This window comes from Hylobates moloch, unplaced genomic scaffold (genome assembly GCF_009828535.3).
Source record: "Hylobates moloch isolate HMO894 unplaced genomic scaffold, HMol_V3 SCAFFOLD_5, whole genome shotgun sequence".
Classification (NCBI taxonomy): Eukaryota; Metazoa; Chordata; class Mammalia; order Primates; family Hylobatidae; genus Hylobates; species Hylobates moloch.
In genome coordinates this window covers 124,945,706-124,969,595 of record NW_026652280.1, presented here as the reverse complement: position 1 = coordinate 124,969,595, position 23,890 = coordinate 124,945,706, and the positions used below count along the sequence as shown (strand labels likewise).

At 36.7% G+C, this 23,890-nt stretch overlaps 1 protein-coding gene across 4 annotated transcripts in view; it reads right to left on the bottom strand.

The window, feature by feature from the left end:
• The window catches only part of OLFM3 (olfactomedin 3), a 208,574-nt gene that overhangs the window by 26,127 nt on the left and 158,557 nt on the right, over positions 1–23,890 (bottom strand). For 3 of the 4 annotated variants that reach the window (XM_032155227.2, XM_058439527.1, XM_058439528.1), the window contains 3 exons: positions 12,723–12,869; positions 6,531–6,686; positions 960–1,179 (listed from right to left, as the gene is read on the bottom strand). In XM_032155227.2, coding sequence (XP_032011118.1) covers positions 960–1,179; positions 6,531–6,686; positions 12,723–12,869 — 523 coding nt within the window. Of the gene's footprint in view, positions 1–959; positions 1,180–6,530; positions 6,687–12,722; positions 12,870–22,676; positions 22,848–23,890 lie in introns of those variants that run through there. The other variant, XM_032155226.2, reaches the window with a different exon arrangement.

Sequence of the window (23,890 nt, the reverse complement as noted above, 5' to 3'; positions counted from 1 at the left end):
TGCAAGCCATTCAAATTTTATTTTAAGTGTTTATGTTTATTCACTGAAGTTTTCTTTACTAGAAATTAATCATATTTTGTGTGTGTGTGTGCCTTACTTCTCTTCCCAATTTTCCTGGTCCACAAAAGGATTTATTTATCTTGAGAGAACACTTTCTATGGGTATTGACTTGCCCTCCCTGTCATGTCACATCATGTCAACAACTAAAATACTGATCCTAAATTAACTTGTAACTCCTCCTTATTCAATTCATGGCCACTTATTTATTTTACATTCAAGTTGCAGACTAGTCCCATGTTGACTTCAGTTAAATAATTAGCTCATGGATATCATGAAAGAGTTTGTAACTCAGACCAGATTGGACCACACATTTTAGGAGGTAAGAACTGGAGTCCATGACCCATGCGTGTCACATGCTTGACTCTTTACACAGTGGTGAGTACCTATTTAAGTAGTTGCTACCTTTTCATTTCTTGAGTAGATCAGAGCAGTTGATGGCAATTCTGTAAATTGGAGGAATTATTTCCATTTGCTTTAATAATTGCTGTTTGACATTTGGTCCCAGGGTAACTTCCCTTTCCCTAGTCTCTAAATTTCCCCACTAACCAAAAAAAAAAAAAAAAAGTTTCTTTTTCCTCTAGCCAAGCAATGACTGATATCACATATTGGAAAATAAAATGTATATCCACTAGTGTAGTCCATAGAGTTGACTGTATTTGCCAGACTACTTATTTGAAGCCACCAAATGGTAACACAGTGCTCTAAAAATCAAGAAACCATTAGCCTAGCACAGAGTACCCAGACATGCTTAAGTCATTAGGGGACACTTCACACTCAGAAAATGGGCTCTGATTTCTTTACAGTTAGATATTTTATGACTCTTTATAAAACGTAAGAACACAATTTTCTTTGAAACTATATAAAAACGTAACTTAGACAAATTAAATTGTCATACTCACTTAGCTTTTTCATGCAGTCACGAAGTCTTGTTTCCAAGCTCAGCACTCTTTGGTGTAGTTCCTCGTAGTCATAGGCACCAATTTCCTCCTGAATTCCAGTGAGGACAGCAGACAGATTCCGTATTTCCTCCTTGAACTGGGTGATTAACTTAGCATCTGTTTTGTACTGTTCCAGCACGGGGATCAAAGGCAGGAGCTCGTCCATTTTCTCTTTCAACTCCTGTGAAAAGCAGCCTATTGTTCCTGAGAGTCATTTAAAACAGATCATGCTGCTCTGTTCTTTTTATTATGATACTTAAAGGAAATTATTAAAACAGCTTCAACATTTCTTATTGATTTTTGGTTGAAATTAGGTATTTTGTGAAAATTTAAGTGGTCATGTGATTACTACTAAGTCCATTTATTTCAGCTTTTCCATACAAGAACCTTTCTTTAATGCTTACTTTTCTATAACAAATGTATCCTTATCATAATTAGAAAAACTTCTTATGGTAGAAACTAGGGCTATATACTATTTAATTTTCTGGTAACATTTTATGTAGTGAACAATGTATTATCTAGTTAGGAAATATAAGCAGAATCCATCTTCTAATTATGAATTAAGTTTGAATAAAGTGATTAAAAATAGGTCAAATACCCTATGATTGTTCAGTTGAGTCTAATCATCCACCTACTAAGTATCCATGTTATGGGGCACATACAGAAAATTGTGGACTCTGGATCAGCTTTTCTCTGACACTTAGAATTTTTCCATCATGTCCATCTACCAACTTTGTTTTTCCTTTGTGCTCAGGTATTCCTCGATCTTTTAAATATCAATTTTAGCACAACTTCATTATGAAGGTAAGTTCAGTAAGTGTTATAAATCAGGTGAAGATTCCCAAGGCTCAGAGAAATGTATGTTACTGTCTACTATTTTGAATTATCACCTGTACTTCGACTCCATTTATCTTACCATAGATAATTTAAACGTCATTATGTATGGCAGAATTAATTGCCCATGTGGTGAATTAACTCTTTAAGAAACCAAGGTGTGTAGTTTATGTAACAGATGAGCCAGTTACACAGAGTTGTTTGAAACTGAAGCATTGACTTTCATCAAACACACACACACACACACACACAAACACACACACACACACACATACACAGTGTATATTGTCAAGCAGTATCCCTCACCCCTAGCTGTAACAGGACTGAAGCATGCCTACAGTTTCACCTTGGGTTTCTAGACATGTCACCTTTACTTCTTTCTCTCTAACTTCATAGTAGTGAAAATAGTAGTGAAAAGAAATAAATATTTATTTATTTATTTCAGGAGTTTGATTCAATTGTGAATTTATTGGAAAAATGTCATTTGTGGAAAGAGCTGTCCCTCTTACAATTATTTGAGAATAATATATAGGTGCTGTCAGAAATCATACTGTACACTAACTAATTTAAAGAGCTGAAAATTGCATTTTTAAATTACATTCAGGAGATGTTATTACTATAAATGCATTAAAATAGCAGGAGCTCCCATTGCCGCCCTGATTTATGGGCTTGAGTTTCTTGTGGGGTAATTTCCACTTGCTCTGTAAGTTCAGAATCTTTGAATTTGTTCACATGTACATATTGAGTGGGAGGCTAAGGAGAGACTTAATAATGGAAAGATTCATAGATATCACAGTCAAAGGCAGAATTGCAGTGCTTTGCTCATTTTGTCAGTTCATTTGGAAATAGACTTATTAAAGTATCTTGTGTTATCCCTAAAGGAAGACACAATTGTTTCATTAGGATTTTAATGAAAATATTTCTGTATCATTTTCTGCACATTATAACAACTGTACAATCAAAGGTTTTACATTCTACTATGGGCATATTTAAAAGAGAGCAATTCAATGTCAAAATGTTGGTAGCTTTTCTTCTCCCTCAATTCAAAACTAGGTATTTATATTTTTTAATCTTTTCAACAATTCATAATTTGATTATTGGCAATCAATTGTGAAACTCTGGAAACTTATATGAGAGCATTGGAATGTCCATCCAATGCTCATATCAAATATTTAAAAGATTATGGTAGAATAGCATAGACCTGTGTTTGTTAATCTCTTCTAGAATTTCACTTTCTACTATGAGTAGAGCCAACATCAATCTCTTCATATAAGAATGACAATCTCAAGTATAGTAGTTGGCATAAGCTTTCTATCTGAAAGAGTGTAGAAGACAAAACCTACTTAACATTCTTGATAAGATGGAAATTTTGTAACAGAGGAAGATTTTTTTTTTTTTTTTTGAGACGGAGTCTCCCTCTGTCACCCAGGCTGGAGTGCAGTCAGTGGCGTGATCTTGGCTCACTGAAATCTCTACCTCCCAGGTTCACACCATTTTCCTGCCTCAGCCTCTCGAGTAGCTGGGACTACAAGCATCTGCCACCACATGCAGCTAATTTTTTGCATTTTTAGTAGAGACAGGGTAGGAAGATTTTTTTTAAAGTATTCTTCAATATTGAATTTACTTTGGAATGTTCCATTTCTTCTTTTCAAGTATAGTACTAGCACCTATAACAAAATCCAACTCATGGTAGGACTCAAGAAATAAATAAACTCCACAAATATATGTTGAGCACCTAATTATTATTATTTGTAATTCAGAGACCTAAAGTCTACTTGGAGAAGCAATGCAGCGTTAGTATTAGAAGGTATAAGTCTGGAGTTGGACTTTGTGAATTTGAATCTTGGTTCTCATGCATATTAGATATATGATGCTGGATAAATTACTCGACCTCATTGATATGGTTTGGCTCTGTGTCCCCACCTAAATCTTATCCCAAATTGTAATTCCCATATATCTGGGAGGGACCAGGTGAAAGGTGATTGTATCATGGGGGTGGTTTCCCCCATCCTGTTCTGATATTGAGTGAGTTCTCATGAGAGCTGATGGTTTTAAAGTGTGATACTTCTGCATTCATGCTCACGCTCTCTCTCTCTCTCTCTCTCTCCCCTCCTGCCTTGTGAAGAAGGCAACTGCTTCCCTTTCCACCATGACTGTAAGTTTCCAGAGGCCTCCCCAGCCATACAGAACTGTAAGTCAATTAAACCTCTTTCTTTCACACATTACCCAGTCTCAGCACAGATATTTATAGCAGTGTGAGAATAGACCAATACACTCTTTGTGCACCAGTTTCCTTGTCTTTAAAATGGAAACGAAAATAGTGCCTAAGTTACAAGATTGTTGCGAGGATTATACTGTTAATATACTGAAAGTGCTCAGAACTATACCTTGAATATGTATAATATTCTGAAAAATCATTATTGTTATTATCATTACTGTTACTTGGATTTTGACATACAACTTCAGCATATACTTGGATTACATGAACTAGGAAAATCCAAGCCATTATGTCACATGGTGCTGCTGCCTGAAAATTGTTTTCTTATTAGTAGCCTGGCTGATTTGCTGCTAGGCAATTTATAGGACTAGGCACATTATTTCTTTGGGGTTTATCTCAATTTTGTATCCTTTTTGTTTCTTAGTTTCCTGTCTTCTGTCAAAAGTTCCTAAAGATGCACATGCTTCATCATTCATTCCCCAGCCCTGTCAACCCTGACACTCTCAAACTGTCCTTTGGCTTTGCAGAATTCTCACTGCACTGTCCATCTGTGCCAAACAGCCTGAGCTCCTCCCCTCCTGACTAGTTCCTTCTGGGAATGCTCTTCCCACACCTAAGGTGCCAGCTTACTATTTTCTACTTTGCTGATGACCTCAGCATTGGGTTCACATTATTATTTTACCATCTACACTCTAACCCTGAGAATTGAAAATTGACATAGTAAATCTTTGCGTTTTCTTGATCCCCCTGTAATTTAGTAGTGGAGGGGTAGGGTCACTAGTACAAAACTGCTTTCTCATAACTCTTCTTCTGGTCTTTTTAAAACAAAATTAATTGCTCCTCCCTTTATGCTCATAAGTAATGTTTATGCCTCTATTCACCATTAATTCACCTGCCTGTTAGTTGTCTTTCATAGAAGACAGATTACATATAATACATCCAGCAGAGGGGCTAGCCGCACCTTGTATATGGTATGTGCTCAATAAATACTGGCTAAAATTAATTCTTTTGCTCTTCATCCTCATATTCTTCTCTGTTTACCATTTATCCATAAGTTTCCTATTTATCCAGTTCACTCATACTCTCATTTTCAATAATCTTTAAATTTAAGTATATTCTAAATCTTGCTCTAATTTGTCCTAATTACTTAACCTGCTGGCTTTGCTTACTTCTCTCTTCAATTTAAACCTCATGATTAATCACTTCAGTCCCCTCTCTTTTCAATACCCTCAACTTTCTTGCCTTCTTTTTCTTCCTTTGTGACCTTCTGGGTCAAACTTTAAAACCAGTTCAGAGTGTAACACTTTTCTATACCTCTCTACTCAGTCTCTTGAGTACCGCTGAAGAAAATTACAAAACTATGAAACTTTCTGCCACATTCAAATGTGTTATGCAGAGACTCAGTTACATGTTCCTCACTAGCTCCCCACCAGCCACCATTATGTGTAGGAAGCACTCCTTTCCTTGCCCAAGCACTTGAATTCAGATCCACTCCCTCAACATCAGCAGTGAATCTCACTTCCTAATTGACAAGAAAACCAGAGGCTATTAAGTGGGCAACCACAGTGTTTTATGAACTACGTGCTGTGCCTAGGTAAGGCAAATGGGAGCTCAAATTGCAGACCAAGAGTTTTTTTCTTTTTTTTTTTTTTGAGAAGGAGTCTCTCTCTATCGCCCAGGCTGGAGTGCAGTGGCGTGATCTCGGCTCACTGCAAGCTCCGCCTCCCGGGTTCACACCATCCTCCTGCCTCAGCCTCCTGAGTAGCTGGGACTACAGGCGCCCGCCACCACACCTGGCTAATTTTTTTTTTTTTTTTTTTGTATTTTTAGTAGAAACGGGGTTTCACCGTGTTTGCCAGGATGGTCTCGATCTCCTGACCTTGTGATCTGCCCGCCTCGGCCTACCAAAGTGCTGGGATTACAGGCGTGAGCCACCGTGCCCGGCCGAGTTTTTTCTTAAAATTCATAACTCTTTCATATATAGTTAACAAAAGTCCACATAGCATGATTTTTTTCTCCATTTTCAGTATTTGTAAATAACTGTCAATAAAACACTTAAAATCTAGAAAAATACTTTATTTGGATAAATTTATGAAACAACTCTCTCCACATGTTCATATTAATGGCATAGTTATCTCTTTAAATAATTTATATCATCTACTTCTTTCTTCATATTAGCAGGGCATAAAACCATTAGAGAAACATTTATAATTTAATTATTAATTTTCCTTGGGGAAATTTCCCTTGTTTCAGAAACTCCACCAGACTCTACAAGAATGAAGCTTTTTCTATAGCAAGGCTTCCATGTCTTCCTACCAGCTAATGGTCAGTTTCAGTGGAGAGATGACTGAAATCCCCCATGAGTCTTTTACCTTGCACATACGGGCCAATGCACAGTCATTTCTAGCTGAGTGCCCCACTGCTGTCCATCCCACTCCATGTCTGATTTGGATTGACAAGATTGCAGAAGTCAAACCTACCTGAAAATGCTTGGTCATAAGTGTCTTTCGATCATCTTCAATCTGCCGAAACTTTGCCTTCAGCCCTTTCATTTGGGTTTCCATTTTTAAAACATACTGGAAATCTCTCTGAGTTCTCAAGTTTAAGACTTCAATAGACTGGGACATGTTCTGAACCTGTTAAACAAGAATATTGTCTGTACATTATTATCTGTTTGCAGGTTTGTGCAATCACTAAGAAATAGCAAAAATGCCGTTAACATAAAAACTAGAAGTGCCAAATTCATAATTGCATTCCCATATGACACATTTTCAGAAGAACAATTCTTCATTATAAACATTTAAAGAATTCAGCAAGAGAAAATTATACCTAGATAGGAAATTTAAAAACGGGCATTCTAGCATTAGAACTGACTGAATATAAATGAGCTTAATACAGTAGAAAAATAAGCTTTAAAAATAGGATTTTCATTTTAAGGCTTTGTAAGCTAATAACACCCCAACCTGTTAAATGTCAAAATAAGTTGTTTCTGTAAGTACTAATTCTGACTTCTTAAATATCTAGGATGTTTAGCAATTGTGGATGGTAGTGAAGTGTCGAAGAGGCCTAGAATGCATTCATTCTAGCTCAGTAAGTTCTTAATGGGTCTAAAGTACTCCCGGGGTGAGACTGAATCGACTAAGACAAGTGGTAGCAGTACTAGAACACTCCCTAAATTGGACAGCATAGTGTTCGAGGGACCCGGAAAACGGTAACTGTATCAAGTGCTTGGTAGACAGGTCTTAAACACATTTTAAGCCAATGGCACCATCCCAGGTTCACTGAACCCTGGGCTACTTGGAAGTAAAAAAGAGGTAATCTATAAAGCATGCAGAAATGAGAGGAAAAAATGACTGGTCTAATTTTTGTAGCAACAAAAATCTGAAAACAAAGAGAAAGCATCTAATAACAGGGGATATGTTTAATAGAGAAATAGAATATGAATGACCCATGATAAAGAATAAGATCTCTATGCTGTTAGTACTCAAAGCAACAATTTTGGTATCACCTAGGAGTTTGTCAGAAATGCAAAATCTCAGAAATGCTCATCCAGAACTACTGAATCAAAATATGCATTTATCAAGATTCCCAAGTGATTCCTATGTCTATTAAAGTTTGAGAAGTACTGCTCAACATAGAAAGATTTCAATGAGAAAAGCAAATGTAAAGATCTTCATAAAATTTGATCTTTTTTGTTGCTTTTGTTGTTGTTGTTGCTGTTTTTTGTGAGACGGAGTCTCGCTCTGTCACCCAGGCTGGAGTGCAGTGGCATGATCTCAGCTCACCACAACCTCTGCCTCCTGGGTTCAAACAATTCTCCTGTCTCAGTCTCCTGAGTAGCTGGGATTACCGGTGCACGCCATTATGCCCAGCTAATTTTTGTATTTTTATTAGAGTCGGAGTTTCACCATATTGATGACTATCACCTCAAGTAATCCACCCACCTTGACCTCCCAAAGTGCTGGGATTACAGGTATGAGCCACTGCGTCCAGGCCAATCTGTTTATTCTAAATCAAATACAAATACATGCACACACATATAATCAGTAAAAAGTTATTTTCATTGAAAAAATGTGATTTACAAAGGGATGACTTGTTCAGACACAAATTTTTGTCATCAGATAAAGTGGCAATGCTAAATGGATCAGCCAGCTGTAAAGTTCCCATAGTTGATACATTCCTTAGAACTATAATATTGGAAAAAGGCAATGAATACTGCCTTGGCCTGCCTCAGTTCTTTGCCTTTTTTTTACCCTTTTCTGTTCCCTCTGCTGTCTTGATCCATCATCATCTTGCCCTATTTGGATCCTGTCCTTTTAGGACATATTACAGTCTGGCTTGTCTTTAATTGTGTTGCGTGGGTGTGGAGTAGGGGCAGGGAAGTGGCCTTCCCTCTGTGGGCTCCATGAGGTTAGAAGCTGTGTCTTACTCATATCTTCCATTTCCAAGACCTTACATGGAACCAGGCACAGAGTAAGTGTTCAATGAATATTTATTGAGTAAAATTATCTTGGGTTTGTAATAGTAATAATAAGTAATTAGAATTTTAAGGAGAGTCTTCCTCCTCCTGTCTCTGGTTAGGCAACAGCATTATAGGAATGTAAGTATTTCTTAATTTACTAAAAGTTTAATATTCAGAAAGCTTTATTTTTAATTTTTAAAATATTTAATCTAGCACAAAATTATTAAGACAACATTGGAAGCATGGTAACGCCATTGTGGATAAATGCAATGCTTTCAACATAATTTTCTAACTTCATTTGTGGTTAAACATGTATAAGGAAAAGCCATTTGCATTAAAAAAACTGTCTACATATTTAAATATGGCATTTGTCTGTGAGAACACGTATCATTAGCATGGCTGATATCCTGGTAATAATTCTATGTACCTGGGCCAAGTCCGTACAATTAGAAAATGATGGGCAAGATAAGGTATTCTGGATAAAGTTAAAATAGCCTGTCTTTGTTTCTGCCTATGACTCGCCCTATAAAGTTAATTTTCAACTTCATTTGTGTTACAGGAAAATGCACTGAGATAATTTTTGCTAAGGCTTGATGGTGATGTATATTGCAGAATCATGTGTAATTAGAGGAGCTACATTTGGGGTAATGGCTAGAGCTAGAGCTGTCTAATTGGGCAGGATTTGGCTTCAGGTTGTCTCAAGCATCTCTTGCTGGTTGTACCTAGGATTGTTTAGTTTCCCACTGGCTATAGAGGCCTACAGAGCATCAGTTTCCTGATGACACAGGAGACTGGATACCCATGACGACATGAGTAGGGAAGGAGAACTGTCTGCTACATTCCCTCTTTTTGTTGGCTTATCTCTGCGGTTGTTCTGTGATTGAGCTTTCCAGAGGTGTTTCTGTGATTAAGATCTCTCAGCATAGTTTGGCAAGCTCATTGTCACCCTTCCTGGATAATTCTTTTGGAATTTTTATTTATTCTGGTTCTTTGTATAAATAAAATATCTGGGGCTTTTCTGGACTTAAACACAAATTAACTTCAATTTTCACTCTCGCTCATAATTAGTGAGGTGGCCACTTGAAAAAAAGTTCTATTAATTAAATATGTTTGGATAGCCGTGAGTTTAACACATATAAACTGATTTCTTGACAGTAGGACTTAACAAAACCTTTAGTAGTAAACTGTGTATTAGAAATCTTCAAGAGTGAAGTATCATGTACAATGTTTCTTAAACTTATGTCGTTGGTGAGGATGATGGCAGTGTCCTATTCAAAAAAATCACACTTTAGGAAATATTGACTTAGATAATACTAGACATCTTTAAATGTACAGGGAAGCTACATAGTTAACAAATAATTTTTTAGGTGAGCAATTTTAGTTTTGGCATACTAAGACCTGAAATATTGTGAAACCAATTATATTTTTTCTAATATTCAATAATGTAAATACCTGTTAAAATGGTAAACAGAGCATCATTTAAATAAGTATGGATATACCAATGGGATTTTGTATGACACTGGTATAGCATTGAGAAAATGCAAATAGATCTGTTACAGCCCATAACTTACTGATTGAGTGACAATGGAAAGTTTTCAACCTAAAAACCACTAGTTTTCTTTTATATAAACTTAGAAAGATAACTATCCCTTCTACAAGGATTTAATGAAGTAGATACAAAATATAATATAGAAATATACTAATTATGGGAACTATTGTTGTAAATATAAATATTGTCTTTATTAACAATATTCCCTTATATATGACTAAATCAATCTTTTTGGTTAAAAGTGAAAGAGGTGCTTAAAGGTCATGCTCTTGTTTGCCCTTTGGTGCCTTGGATATATGTGAAACTAGAGAGAGATAAGCAAAGGACTGGCTCAGTCTGAAATACTGTAATATCTCAGACATCTTTTCTTTGGATAAGTGCAGCAAACCAGTGCTACTTAACCTCCTTCAGGCCACTGTAAAAGAGTGCACACAATTTATGATTCCTCTTTTGCTCTAAAACTACCGTATGGTAAGTTTAATACATCTACCTTGTGGCGACTACAATTTTGTTAATAAATTTTGCTTTTTGTCATTCATGTATTAATAAATTTTTAAAGGTATGATGTTCTAGAATTTCTTGAAAACATTCAGACAAATTACATGTTGGATAGATGGAGTGGTCATATTAATTTCTATTATTATTTTCAACCAACCAATATAATGCTTTCATACATTTTTGCTTTATTCATCTTTCACTAATTCCCAGTTTTATCATAGCTGTGAAATACATTTCACTTTGAACCTGTAAAGGGAATTATCCACTTTCTGACATTTATACTTTATTTTAATTTTTTCAACTGATTTTTGAAGAAATGTTTGAGTGTATGTGTAGGTGTGAGTATGTAATGCTGTACTGAAAAGTAGCAACAGAGAAGATAAAGTATGGTGTCTAAGAAAATCTCTCACCTTAGTTTATGTAGAAAAAAAGATATTTCTGGGTAGAAAAGAAGATTGGTGAAGAACATTGATTATCTGAAGGGAAATACAATTTAACAGGAAAGCAAAATTGGATGTAAAAGATTAGATCTTTTTACTAATGTAAATAATTTCCCTGGTAAACAAACAAAATTAAAATATATATTTGAATTTTTATATAAATAAAAAAATAAACTTTCGGAAATATACCCAAGAATAATCATAATTCTCGCTCTGTCACTCAGGCTGGAGTGCAGTGGTGAGTTCTTGGCTCATTGCAACCTCCGCCTCCCAGGTTCAAGAGATTCTCCTGCCTCAGCCTCTTGAGTAGCTGGTATTACAGGTGCGCACCACAACGCCCAGTTCATTTTTGTATTTTCAGTAGAGACGGTGTTTTGCCATGTTGGCCAGGCTGTGTTGCCAACTCCTGACCTCAGGTGATTCACCTGCCTCAGCCTCCCAAAGTGTTGGGATTACAGGCGTGAGCCAGCACACCTGGCCTTGTCATGGTTTCTAATAGTTAGATGCATGTTAGCTGAAGTCATTATTCTGAATGAAAATGACATATGCTCTTGTTGGATGACAGATATTGAGGGATCCGAAAGGATGGGATCTTACCATAAAAGGAGGCTTAAGAAGAAAGAGCCAATAGGTGATGATAACTTCAAGCAGAGGGGAAGGAGAAACAGACTAAGCTTTGTATAAGCACATGAAAAAAATCCTAAAATCTTAGAGCATCAATATACTTGCAAATAATATATACAGAGGAAACTTATTTTCACTATGTAGCAGTGGAAGAAAGTCACCATGGCAGCCTGAAATTGTGTAAATAATGAGTGTCTCTATTAAAAAACTTGATGATTTCATTTTTTCTAGCTTCTCTTCATTTTTTGTTAAAAAGTTTCTATTCAATGCCATAAATGTGTGGGTGATCATGAAAATGACATCACACAGAGTCAATTATTAAGCATGATGTCCTCTAAAACACATACTACCTAATTTATCTTATTATTCCTAATGACATTTAGAATCCAAACACGTCATCTTTCCATAATCTGGCCACCCCAGCTGTCTTACTACATTTAGAGCCCAGCACAGTGAAAGTCTGAGTGAGAATATTTGACAGAACCATTCATTGGTTTTCCTCGCTCCCAACTAAACATAAATAACCTTTCATGAGCTCACATTTAAGTGCAAAAGAGAATAAATCAAAGACATTCTGCATTTGATTGTTACGAATCCATATTTAGTAAATTATGGAGAGAATGGTATTGAATGAAATTAAGAGCTTAATGTTAAAAGGAATGACTTAGAGAATGATGATAAACACTTGGAATTATTCATTATCTGTCCAGATAGCTTGCATATCACATGCAATTATTTTAACTTTCTTGCAAGGTTGTTATTGGATTCGAAAGTTTGAGCTCCAAGAGTCTAGTGTGATCCTGAGAGTTGAGCTGAATTTTTTTTTCCTTAATGAGATATCAATTAGAGATTAAGATATATGGTAGAGAGCCAGTCTTAAGGTGGCAAGGTTAGAAAAAGTAAAAATGTCATAGAAATAGGACAAAGACAATAGCAGGAAGCTTGAGGTAACCCTTTCAATGATCAGAAAAAATGCTTATTTGAGAAGGGGGACAAAAATCAAAAGAACCCTCTTCATTATTATCAGCTCTACCATATTTCCTTTTCAAAGAATGTTCGATTTTACTAAAAATATGCATAGGGAACACAGGACACCTACCTTTTCCAGTAGTTGGCGAAGCTGTCTGCTTTTGGCATCCCGGGAACACAGGTTTTGTTCTGGAGCAACAACTGTGCAAATGCACCGCCCATCAGGATCCTGAGCTGAGCTGTACACCTGCCACCCTTCTTTAGGACTAATCTGAGTCTGAGGAAACCAATGGGAAACATAAAACACAGACTCCTGTTATAGGATAAAAAGAGTGTTGGTTTGTAGCATTTCAAGTAAAACACTTTTTTGATAATTTAACTTTGTGTTTTCATTCTTTAAAGTTAGCAGAGAGATATTAAACAATTTATATAGGCAGCATAGCTTCATTCAATATACCCTCCTTATCAATGTCCAAAACAAGATCCTTTCTTGTCTTTGGGTGCCATATTAGTAACTGATTTTGATCTCATGCTATTTCCCAATGCTTTTTCCATTTTGTGACATTTTAATGCAACTTTAGAAGCATCTAGTAACTACTTAATTACATATTACTCATCTTTCTACATAAGATCTTCTTAACAGTAAATGGCAATTACTAATATTATTATTTTCGAATTATAATTTATGTGTGACATTCTGAAACAAAGTCCTATTTCAAGGAGGTTTCCCATATATTGAAGGCTTAATTATTAATAAAGTGGAAAAGAGATCATTGACAACATATGGTAAAAATAATTAGACCAGCACTATTTTGCAAGAAATGCAGACTCTTAGAGGCCTTAGAGTTTTTGGCAGAGTCTGCCAAATTGATTTCCCAATAACTTCTGTACGCTTATCACTCTACCTTCTTAGAACTCAAATGTGAAGGGATGATATTCCAGTTCTACTGCAGTTTTTCTACGATTTATGCTTCTAGATTTATCTTCTGTACCATCCAACAGAAACCTTTAACCAAATCGGTCTGTGTGTATCGTGCAAGCATGCCATGTTGATTCATGTCTTTTTATGTCACTCATTTCATTTTTCCTGCTTGGAATGCCTCCTTTATAAACCATCAATTTATTCAGCCCTTGTGATTTCTACCTGTTGTGAAGAAATTGTCTGTACTATTCATTAGGTATTTAATGTATATTGTCTAGAATTGTCATTTGCTTTTCACATATCTCATTTCAACAATTAGCTTATATCCAGCTTTTTTTTTTTTTTTTTTCCAGACAAAGCCTCACTCTGTCACCCAGGCTGGAGTGCAGGGGTGAGATCACAGCCCACTGCAGCCTCCTGGGCTCAAGCAATCCTCCCACATCAGCTGATAGGCTCACTGAAACCTCTGCTTCTCATGTTCAAGCGATTCACCTGCCTCAGCCTCTTGGGTAGCTGGGATTACAGGCATGTGTCACCATGTCTGGCTAATTTTTGTATTTTCAGTAGAGATGGGGTTTCACCATGTTGGCCAGCCTGGTCTTGAATTCCTAGGCTCATGTGATCCAACCGCCTCGGCCTCCCAAAGTGCTGGGATTACAGGCGTGAAACACTGCACCCAGCCTAGCTATTAGAAATGTAAATATTTCCTATTTGACCTATCAAGTAGACTCTATCAAGCACAAAGATGAGCATTATTATTTTTTATCAAATCATTTTTCAGCTAGAACATCAATAGACTTCCAAATAATGTACACCAAACAAATTTATTTTCATAAATAAATTTCAGTGGAAGAAAGTTACCACAAGTAGACTTGAAATTCTGTAAACTAGAAGTGTCTGTACTAATAAACTTGATGGTTTTATTTTTCTAGCTTCTCCTGATTTTCCATTAAAAAGTTCTTTTCATTATACAGATAGAAGCTATTTTAGTAGAGATGGATTTCGCCATGTTGGCCAGGCTGGTCTCAGACTCCTGATCTCAGGTGATCCGCCTGCCTCGGCCTCCCAAAGTGCTGGGATTACAGCTGTGAGCCACTGCACTGGGCCAGGAGCAAATTTTTAAAGTGACTAAAGCATGAACCAGGCTGACTTCTTTCTGCACAGATTTACCATAGTGTGTAGAGTCTTCTGTCTCTAGAATTCACAGCAGAAGAGACACAATCTCCTGTATACTTTGTCCTAGGTTCCAGCTCATCATATACCATAAACCACCACAAAGGTCTTTTTCTTCTGAAAGCTTTAATGACAACTACTTCTAGGTGCTGATAGGCCTTCCAACAACAATCATGAGCAAATATTGGGGATGTTAAAAATTATAAATTCAAGAAACTCATGATGATACCACAGTCATCATCCTTGATCTATTACATAAAGGAAATGGTACCAGACATATCTTTTTAATGTTTTATTTTCTAACTCCTTTAAAAAAATTAGTTCATAGATGTTTCCAATGCTGCCTTTTATTTTTGGGGATCAGACTTGTTAACATCGTCCCCATCCCTTCTTTCTAGCTCTTATGCTTGAATATCCAGTTAGGATGGAAAGATATACTTAGAATTATACATTATTCAAATTAGATAAGATCTTAGAGATTACTGGGTTAGTCTTTTAGTATTATTTTTTAAAATGCAGACTACCCACAGAATGGATATAGAAACAGCTTAGCAGAGTAATTTCAATGATATAATTAAAGGTTCAAGTTGAGTAACAGTATGCGATTTGATATATCTGGACATAAGCCCTGCAGTTTTAGCTGGGCTTCTCCTAACATTGGATGCAAATCTAAAATATGCCAGAAAATTGAGGCTTGTCACTAGGATAAATTAATCTATTGGACAAAGGATGAGAGGCCACCTAATTATAATATTAAAATATTTTAACAGCAGTCCAAACACTGATTATTAAACCTGGCAGCATTAATATTGATGTGCACTTGCCAAGTGTTTGGCTAACTAGTGTGGAGCTCATCATGACAGAACTCCATGTCAGTTGCTCTCTGGAACCAGGGAAGTGGGAAAGGTGAAGAGGGTTTAATGTTCATTTAGCATTTCCCCTGAAGTGTCAGTTCAATAAAACTAAAGACTCCAGACTTGTTTGTACTTCCAATTGTCTTATTGTAAGAATCAGTGAAAAGAGCCATGACCTTAACTACTACAGAGCTACTTTGAATGATCTAAACTATAAAAAGTCACCTTTTTGACAAGAAAAAGGTAACTCAAAAGAGGAAAAAACCTAATAGAAAAGATGAGTGCTTGACAGTCCTGTGGGTTTTGATAGAGACCTCTGTGTTGGGGTCAGTGATAAATAGAAGAAGCTTTATGAGTGTTTCTAGTGTTCTCTTTTAGGGAACCCATGCTGGCATTGAAAAGAGAGTCAAAATAAAACCCACTAAGATCTCTGATGGAAGGATGTATTTAGAAGTTTTTTGGATACCCATAAGAAAAGACTTGCTCCAATTTTAACATATAAGAGCAATTATTCAGGTGTCAATAAAACATGCAATAATAATAGCAATCATTAATGGAGTTCTATTCATCACCTGGCAGTTCATATGTGCTATTGCTTTTGAATATTATAATACCCCTATGGACTAGGTGTTGGTATTCTGCCCATTATACAGATGAGGAAACAGACTTAGAGACAGGAAGGAACTTGTTCAAAGTCATTTAGGGAGTATCAGCGAGTAGGGAGATTTGTGTAAATCTGCATTTTAGGCAGACCTGGGATTTGTACTCAGAGAGTCTTATTTCAGAGACTTAAACTTTTTTTTTGAGACAGGATCTCGCTCTGTTGTCCAAGCTGAAGTGTAATGGGGTGATCTCAGCTCACTGCAACCGCTGCCTCTTGAGTTCAAGTGATTCTCCCACCGCAGTCTCCTGAGTAGCTGAGACTATAGGCACACACCATCATGCCCAGTTAATTTTTGTATCTTCTTTGGTGATGGGGTTTTACCATGTTGCTCAGGCCTACCTCGCACTCCTGGGCTCAAGCAATCTGCCCACCTCAGCCTCCCAACAGAGAGTGAAATTTAACCACCACACTACACCATCAATTATTTTAATCCCCTTTCATACATAATGTTTATAACCTTGGTAGCATTTTCTGAACTGCTGTGAAGCTCAGTGCTTAGACCTGGAGGGTACATATAGTTTATTGGTACCCAAAGCATTAATAATCACAGTGATAACTGATGCAGTTCTCTTTGAACCTTTCGTGTTAATTGGAAGAACTAAATGAAGTATGGAGCAGTTTTTAATATTGTAAAACTCATAAAATATTTAAGAATGTTCTAAATAGGAGAATTAAAATCATAGTTTTAACAATCGTATTTCAAATCTGGATTATTTGCTTATAACTTAATTACAAAGCTGTGCTTTATAAATATAAAGCTACTGTATGACAGTTCTAAAGCTTCAGGGGCTTTGTAATAGGAAAGAAGGATCTTGAGGCTTGACAGGTAAAAGTAAAAAATAATCAAACTACCTTGCATTTCAACAGATTTTTTGCTTATAAAATCCCTTCTATTGTTTTAGTCTCACTTTTCTTGAACCAACTATCCTTAGAAACAGACAGTGTTTAAATTTACTTATGAGGAAACTGGAAACTAAGACTCAAAGAACTTAAACATGTTTTTCCAAGTCATCCATTTAGTTAATGCCATGTATAGGACTTATACCAGCTTTCCCCAATTTTTAGCCCAGAGCTTTTTGTGCTCATCCTCTTTGGATAAATGTATGTAGATCATCTATGTCCATTCACCAGTAACCATAAACACTGCTATAGAGAAGACAGGCCCCACTGTAGTGATGAGAAGTGATGTGCCCAGGCAAGTAGAGGGCATTATCCAAACAATATGGGAACAAGTAGCCATTGGTGCCCCAGAGGAACAGATAGCAGTAAAGGCTCTGCAATATATAGTCAGATATTCCTGTGGAAGGCACGGCAATCATTTATCAGGGTCCAGGTGGAGGGACAGGCAAAGTAAGAGAATTCTGATCCTTTGAACAGAAGAAAATCAATGGATTGAATATTGCTAGATTTTTTTGTATTATCCTGATTTTCTGGGTATTTCATAAAAAGGACAAAAAGGGATATAGCTACTGAAAGTGGTGTACAGATGGAGGAAATAAAGCCTAAATAAATCTGTTTATTAAAACTTATTTGATTTAGAGTGGAGATACCTGAGTGATGACAAATCCCTGATAAATTTTCTGTCTGAAAATAGGCTTGGTCCCAGAGAGTGACATAAGGTTTAGCATGCTAATGGCTTCAACTGTGGAGACAAGAGAAATGTGAGGATAGGAATTAGAGAGATGTCGACAGACCACGCCAAAAGAAGCTGTGTTCTGGAGGATGTGTTAATATAAGATGTCACTGCATAGCTGTTTTCTTGCTATTACTTATAAGAATACTTAGGACTGAATAAGAAACGCATATTCTTCACTGAAGGAAAATTCCAGGATTTAAGAAAAAAACAACTATAAAAGCAATAATAATAATAATAATGAATAAAAACCAAAGACTATCAAATTTCGGTTAGGGTGCAGTGGCTCAGGCCTAAAATCCCAACACTTTGGGAGGCTGGGGCAGGTGGATGGCTTGAGCCCAGGAGTTTGAGACCAGCCTGGGCAACACAAAGACACCCCCTCCTCTCTAGGAAAAATGCAAAAATTAGCTGGGCATGGTAGCCTATAGTCCCAGCTACTCAGTGGGGTGAGGTAGGGGGGCCGCTGAAGTGGGAAGATGGCTTGAGCCTGGGAAGTCGAGGCTACAGTGAGCCAAGATAGTGCCATGGCACTACAGCCTAGGTGACAGAGTGAGACTCTGCCTCAAAATAATAATAATAATAATTTAGGTTGGCCACCTCTGCTTACGCCCTTTGGAAATCACAATGACTTAGAGTTAGGAAGGTCCTTAGAAGTCATATTTAGTCCCATGTCTTTCCACACAATGGAACATCTACAAATTCTCCTTGTGTTTCCATTTGACCTCTGCATGAAAGGGATTTCACTGCTTTACAGGCAGCCCCCTCCACTGAAGAAAAGCAGGGGACATGAGCCGAACTTCTCTTTCTGCAGTTTTCCTTCTTTGGCCCTACTTTTGCTTCAGGCACTTAAGCTAGAATAAATCTACTCTCTTATCCATGTGATGATTCTTCTATAAGAAAGTAATGATCATATTCTCTGTCACCATCAAGATTTGCCTTTCTGTTCTCTCACCTGGCTTCCCTCCTTAATTTGTTCAGTTGCCCTATCACAAAAATGAGCATTACCTAAGAGTTTAGGGAAGAAAAACAGAATTTGGGGGGGAAAAACAGTCATATACAAATCAGTTAAATCAAATATCTTCATCCAGGACTAAAACACATTGGTTAATTGAGGTTAAGAAACTTAGAAGATATTGACAGTTCATTTCAAGGTATTCTACTCATTTTATAGAAATTTAAATTGACTAACTCATCAAAGTAGTTATTCATGAGGAGAAGCCAGCTAGACCTTTGAAAATGTACCAAAACAAATGACATGCCCACAGGTTCCTTCAAGGCCTCTTCCCACCACAGCAGTAGGGCTGACTATTTGAGAACAGCGGTTGTCTGCTGAATGTCCTCAAATTTTTTAATTGCTGTTTCCCAGGGTCTTCCTGGTGTGAAGCCCACAGCATGAGGGATTTCTCAGAAGCTCAGCCTCAAGGGGAAGTTACTCTGCATTCAAGAGACGCGCCAGAGGGAGCCTGAGCCTTCTGAGAGCTGAGGCTTCCTCTGCTCAGAAACCAATGCCTCCAAAGGCTGATGGGCCCAGTGGATAGATTGGAAGGGGGATAAAAAAGAAAGAAAACAGGGCCAACAAGAAGGATAAAGGAATGTTTCAAGATTCTGAGAAAAACAAGAGGGAGCTTATTCCCTAATAAGGAGCTGTATTTAACTACTTACTGATAAAAACATCTTGGAAATTTTAAAACCCCTTTCAGCTTTTGAGATAATCAGGTGTGCCCTGTTTCACAGGCACCTGCCATAAATTGATTTAATTGCCATTCAATGATTTAAACCCTATTTTTCCTAGTTTTCTTTTTCCAGGTCATTTGAAACTATCATTCTAAAAAAGGACTATGATCATATTTGTGTAAATCTGCTTTTCTTAAGCCATCGTATTTATGTTGATCTGTTTTTTTAACTTCTGCATATTCCATGAACATTCAGATTTCAAGATCTACGTGTGCGTGTGGTATATTGCAAACTCATCCCATTCATACTGTTTAAAGTGAGAACATGGAGTGAGAAAATTGATGAGAAGAGCTGGTTTACTACTTTACAGCAATACTTAGTGAGCTAGGGAGCTGTCAACCCTTCCATCTAAGGGAAGAGTTTTGCTGGCCCTCCATGTGGAAGCAGCAGTAAGGGTACCTTGGAATTATTTGAGAGGCAGCAGGAAGAATCCCCTAAGCAAAAGAACCGCTTTCACTGCTTTGCCACATGCCTAAAATGCCAAGAAAGGATGATTTTTTTATTCTTTATAAATGCAAAAACTTTGCGAATGGTTATGACATGATTGAGAGTATAGCTTTTCTCCAATTCTGTGAGGCCAGGGAGATGAGAAAATATACTCTAAAGGATGAAGGTGTTGGTGTGTAGGAGGGAAAGAAGAAGAATCTAGGGACATGGAAACAATCTGAGCGGGGTAGTGAGAACCTAGTGGGGCACCAGGGACCAACAGGACCAATGACTGGCAAAAGCAATGGTGAAATAGCTTTGTTGAGTAGGGAGGTAGTCATGTAACTTGGTTCTACACTTGCCTCTGCCATTAACCACATGGGGGAAATCTGATTGGTGGCTTAAATATTTCCAGTTAGTCTTCCCATTTGTAGAATAATGAGGCTGAATTAGATCAGTCATATTTCCAGCTAAGCTCTTAAGAGCCCTAAGATTTCTAAGGCGATACCTTGACTGAGGCAAGGAGTTGATTGTGTGGGGAGATAACACGTGGTGGAGGCCCAGTAAATGCCTCTCCCAGTCATTTATTATCTGACCTATGAGCTCTTTTATATTTTGAATTTTCATTTTGTTTTATTCAAAAATATTTATTTAGCACATATAGGATTAAATTTGCAAAAAAAAATCTGCTGCTAAAAATAGTATGAACATAACTGGCTTGATGGTTTCTAAGATCGTTTCCACCTTTCTTGCATTAACATTTTATGTTCCTAGTCTAAGAGATACTGATGCATTCATTCTTCACCACGGGAATCTTAAAGTATGAGCACTCATTTGGATAATTAGAGAAATGTCATAGACATTGCTATTCTGTAAAGCATACCTAAAATAAAAACAAAGAAACATCCAAAAAAGGTTTTCTCCATTCCAGTGAATACCATTTACTGATTTATTTTCAGTAGCCATAGTGAAACCTTTTCTACATTTTCTGTTTTTGTTATTTTTTTTTTTTTTTTGCAAAGAGGGGGGAATCAAAAGTAAGAATCGTCTGTGTCAAAACATACACATACATACAACAATGCTTTATATATATTTTTCAACTAACAATTTTTCGATCAGTGAGTAAAGATATTAAGTCACTTGCAAGATAACTAGAAATCCTAAGAGAATCATGTATAATTTTGGAAATTTGATTCTCATCAGTCAACAATAAAAAATAACCAAGCCAATGTCTATATACACAAAAAATGTACATGTCAGAATCAAGGTGCCAAGTTTGAAATATAACTCATTAATTAGTACCTCAGTTTACATTCATTATCCTGCAAGAGTTAATTCAACAATGATGTTGAAATTCGGTACTTGGACATTGAAAAAAAAATTGGCTCAGTAATTATTAGATAATATAAGTTTCTGTTTTGTAATTGTTTACTGATGTCTATCTTGCTTTCTTTATAACTCCAAATCTCTTTTACATCCTTCCTGCCAGGCCACTTCATGCAAGTAGGGAAGAGAATCTCAGCAATGGAGGCTCTGGGGTTCCATAAGTAACCTAAGGGAAATGAAAATGTAAAAGCAGGTCAAAGTGTGGCTCGTATGTGCTCTGCTGGTGCCTTAAGCACTGGGAGAATCTGGAAAATTATGTAATTATTTGGTCAGACTATACTCAGTTAAGTAACATTGGTTGATAGATTATTATTAGTAACTAATAATGATTAGTTACTAATGGAACTAATGGGAGGCTACTTTTCTTTCCATATCTGACGTTTTCTGATCCACTGGGGTAACCCACATGAAAGTGAAAACCCCTAGTTTTGCTTTTGTACCTTTTATTTCAGGGCAGAGGAATTATTTTCTAAGAAATTTCTTTTATTTGAATTTGTAAATTTCTATTTCAAAAAATAATAGTTTTCATTTTTCTTTGAAATATCGAACATGTTGCTCACTGAACCTTGCTTCAAACTATCAGGAAATACTTTGTTAAAATGTAGGGAGGATTAAAAAGCCATTAATTTTAGATGAATGAAGATTATACAAGATAGTCTTGTGATAGGAAGTCTTCATAAAATATTAAAAATACAGGAAGATGTTTTTATCAAGTAAGTTTTCTATTGTTCATGTTTCTTAGCTTTCTTAAAGGAATTTTGAGCAGGCTTTAAATTGGCGAGTTTTTTAATTCATTTATGCTTAAAAGATGTTAGTTTCTTTGAGTGAATTCATTGCAAATAGTCACAGGCATTGCATTCCAAGGAAGAATCTGCTGTAGTAAAACTAGATTTGACAGAATATACTTTGTAGCTTACTTTGTGGGAAAAATTATGAAGATTTTTACAGATATTAAAATAAGCAAAAGATAAGAAACAAAACATATATATATATATATATTTAAGAATTGCCCAAGCTTCCAAGTAATATAGTTGAAGCTTTTCACCCTTAAGAATTTAATGACTCTAGTATTCTCTTTCATAGCTCGTTTCTCAAGCAGTGCATTTTTGGGGTATAACTATAAAGTGTTTATAAATAAATAAATATGATGAAAGTTACCACATAGATACTACATTTTTGAAGCTGACCTGTAAAGGGAGAAGCAAAATCTTAGCCTTTGCAATTTACAAAACAAAGCCCACTAAATGCACTTACTTCTCAAGATGGCCAAACCCACCGCAGTAACTTACTAAGGTATCCGGAGTCGACAGCCTCGTGGTGTTCAGTCCCACCAAGGATGGGAGAGTTTGGGACATCCAGTTTGAGATCATTGCCATGGTACTAAGCACAGCGCCAAGCTTCAGCAGTGGAGGACTCATTGCTGTGGAGCTAATGAGTTTTCATAGTGACTGATTAAGATCCCGGTGCCGGGCTGGCAGCGGGAGGCGTGACTGCAGCGCGCCACATCTACAGCATGAAAAGAGATCAACTTCCCCAGCTCTAATCACCCAGGAAAGCTTACGGAACCTCCTTCCCCCATCCTCGTGGGAAGTGCCCTGCCCTTCTTTTTCCTCCCTTACCAGACATTTTGCTGGATCATCAAACAAAATATTCTTGATAGGCTTGGTTGGTAATTATCAGAGAGCAGAGGTTGGAGGGAGGCGGAAACTTGAGCTTTCCCAGCTCCACTTTAGTTAGTTACCATCAACAGAATCCATTTCCTCTGGGGTTTGTGTAAGTATAATCAGCTACTCTTTATCTTTCATTAAAAAAAAAAAAAAAAAACGCCTTTAAATGGAGGTCTGCCAAAGTGCACATTTCAAACACCAAACTTAATATCTACAGATTTCTCTGGGCAAGGACAGAGTGCTTTTAGGCAGAACATGAAAATAAAGTCTGCAAATAATTTTCCAGATGATCATATTGAGAGTAGGAGATAATTTTTTTTTTTTTAGAAAGTAATCTAAAATTAGCCTCAGTGCTTTAAAAATACAGTCAAAGATTAATAGCTACTGCTTGTGGCAAACATTACCTTTAGGCATCTTACACCTGAACAGACAGAAAAGAGAAAAGGCAGCCTTGCAGAAAAACTTCTGTTATAGAAATTTTATATGTGTTTCCAGTTTTGCTTTTGAGAATGAAGGCTTTGCTTCGTAGGTGTTCAGTCACACAGGAAACTCAGTTAACTCTATTTTGAGTTTGTGAGGAATGACGGACTGATATGGAAAGTCTGTAACTTGAGAGAACGTGTGATTTAGTATAAAGGGCACAGGACTTGGACTCAGGAAGTCTGAGGATCTAGTATTTATTCTCCTCCAGTTAGCCATGTGACTGGCCAGTGACAAGATTCCTTGGCTTCAGTTTTTTCTACAATATAAGGATGTTGGAAAATATGCTCTCTAAGGTCCCTTCCAGCTCTCAAATTCAATGATCTGTTTATTAGATTCCATTAGCAATTGTGGTA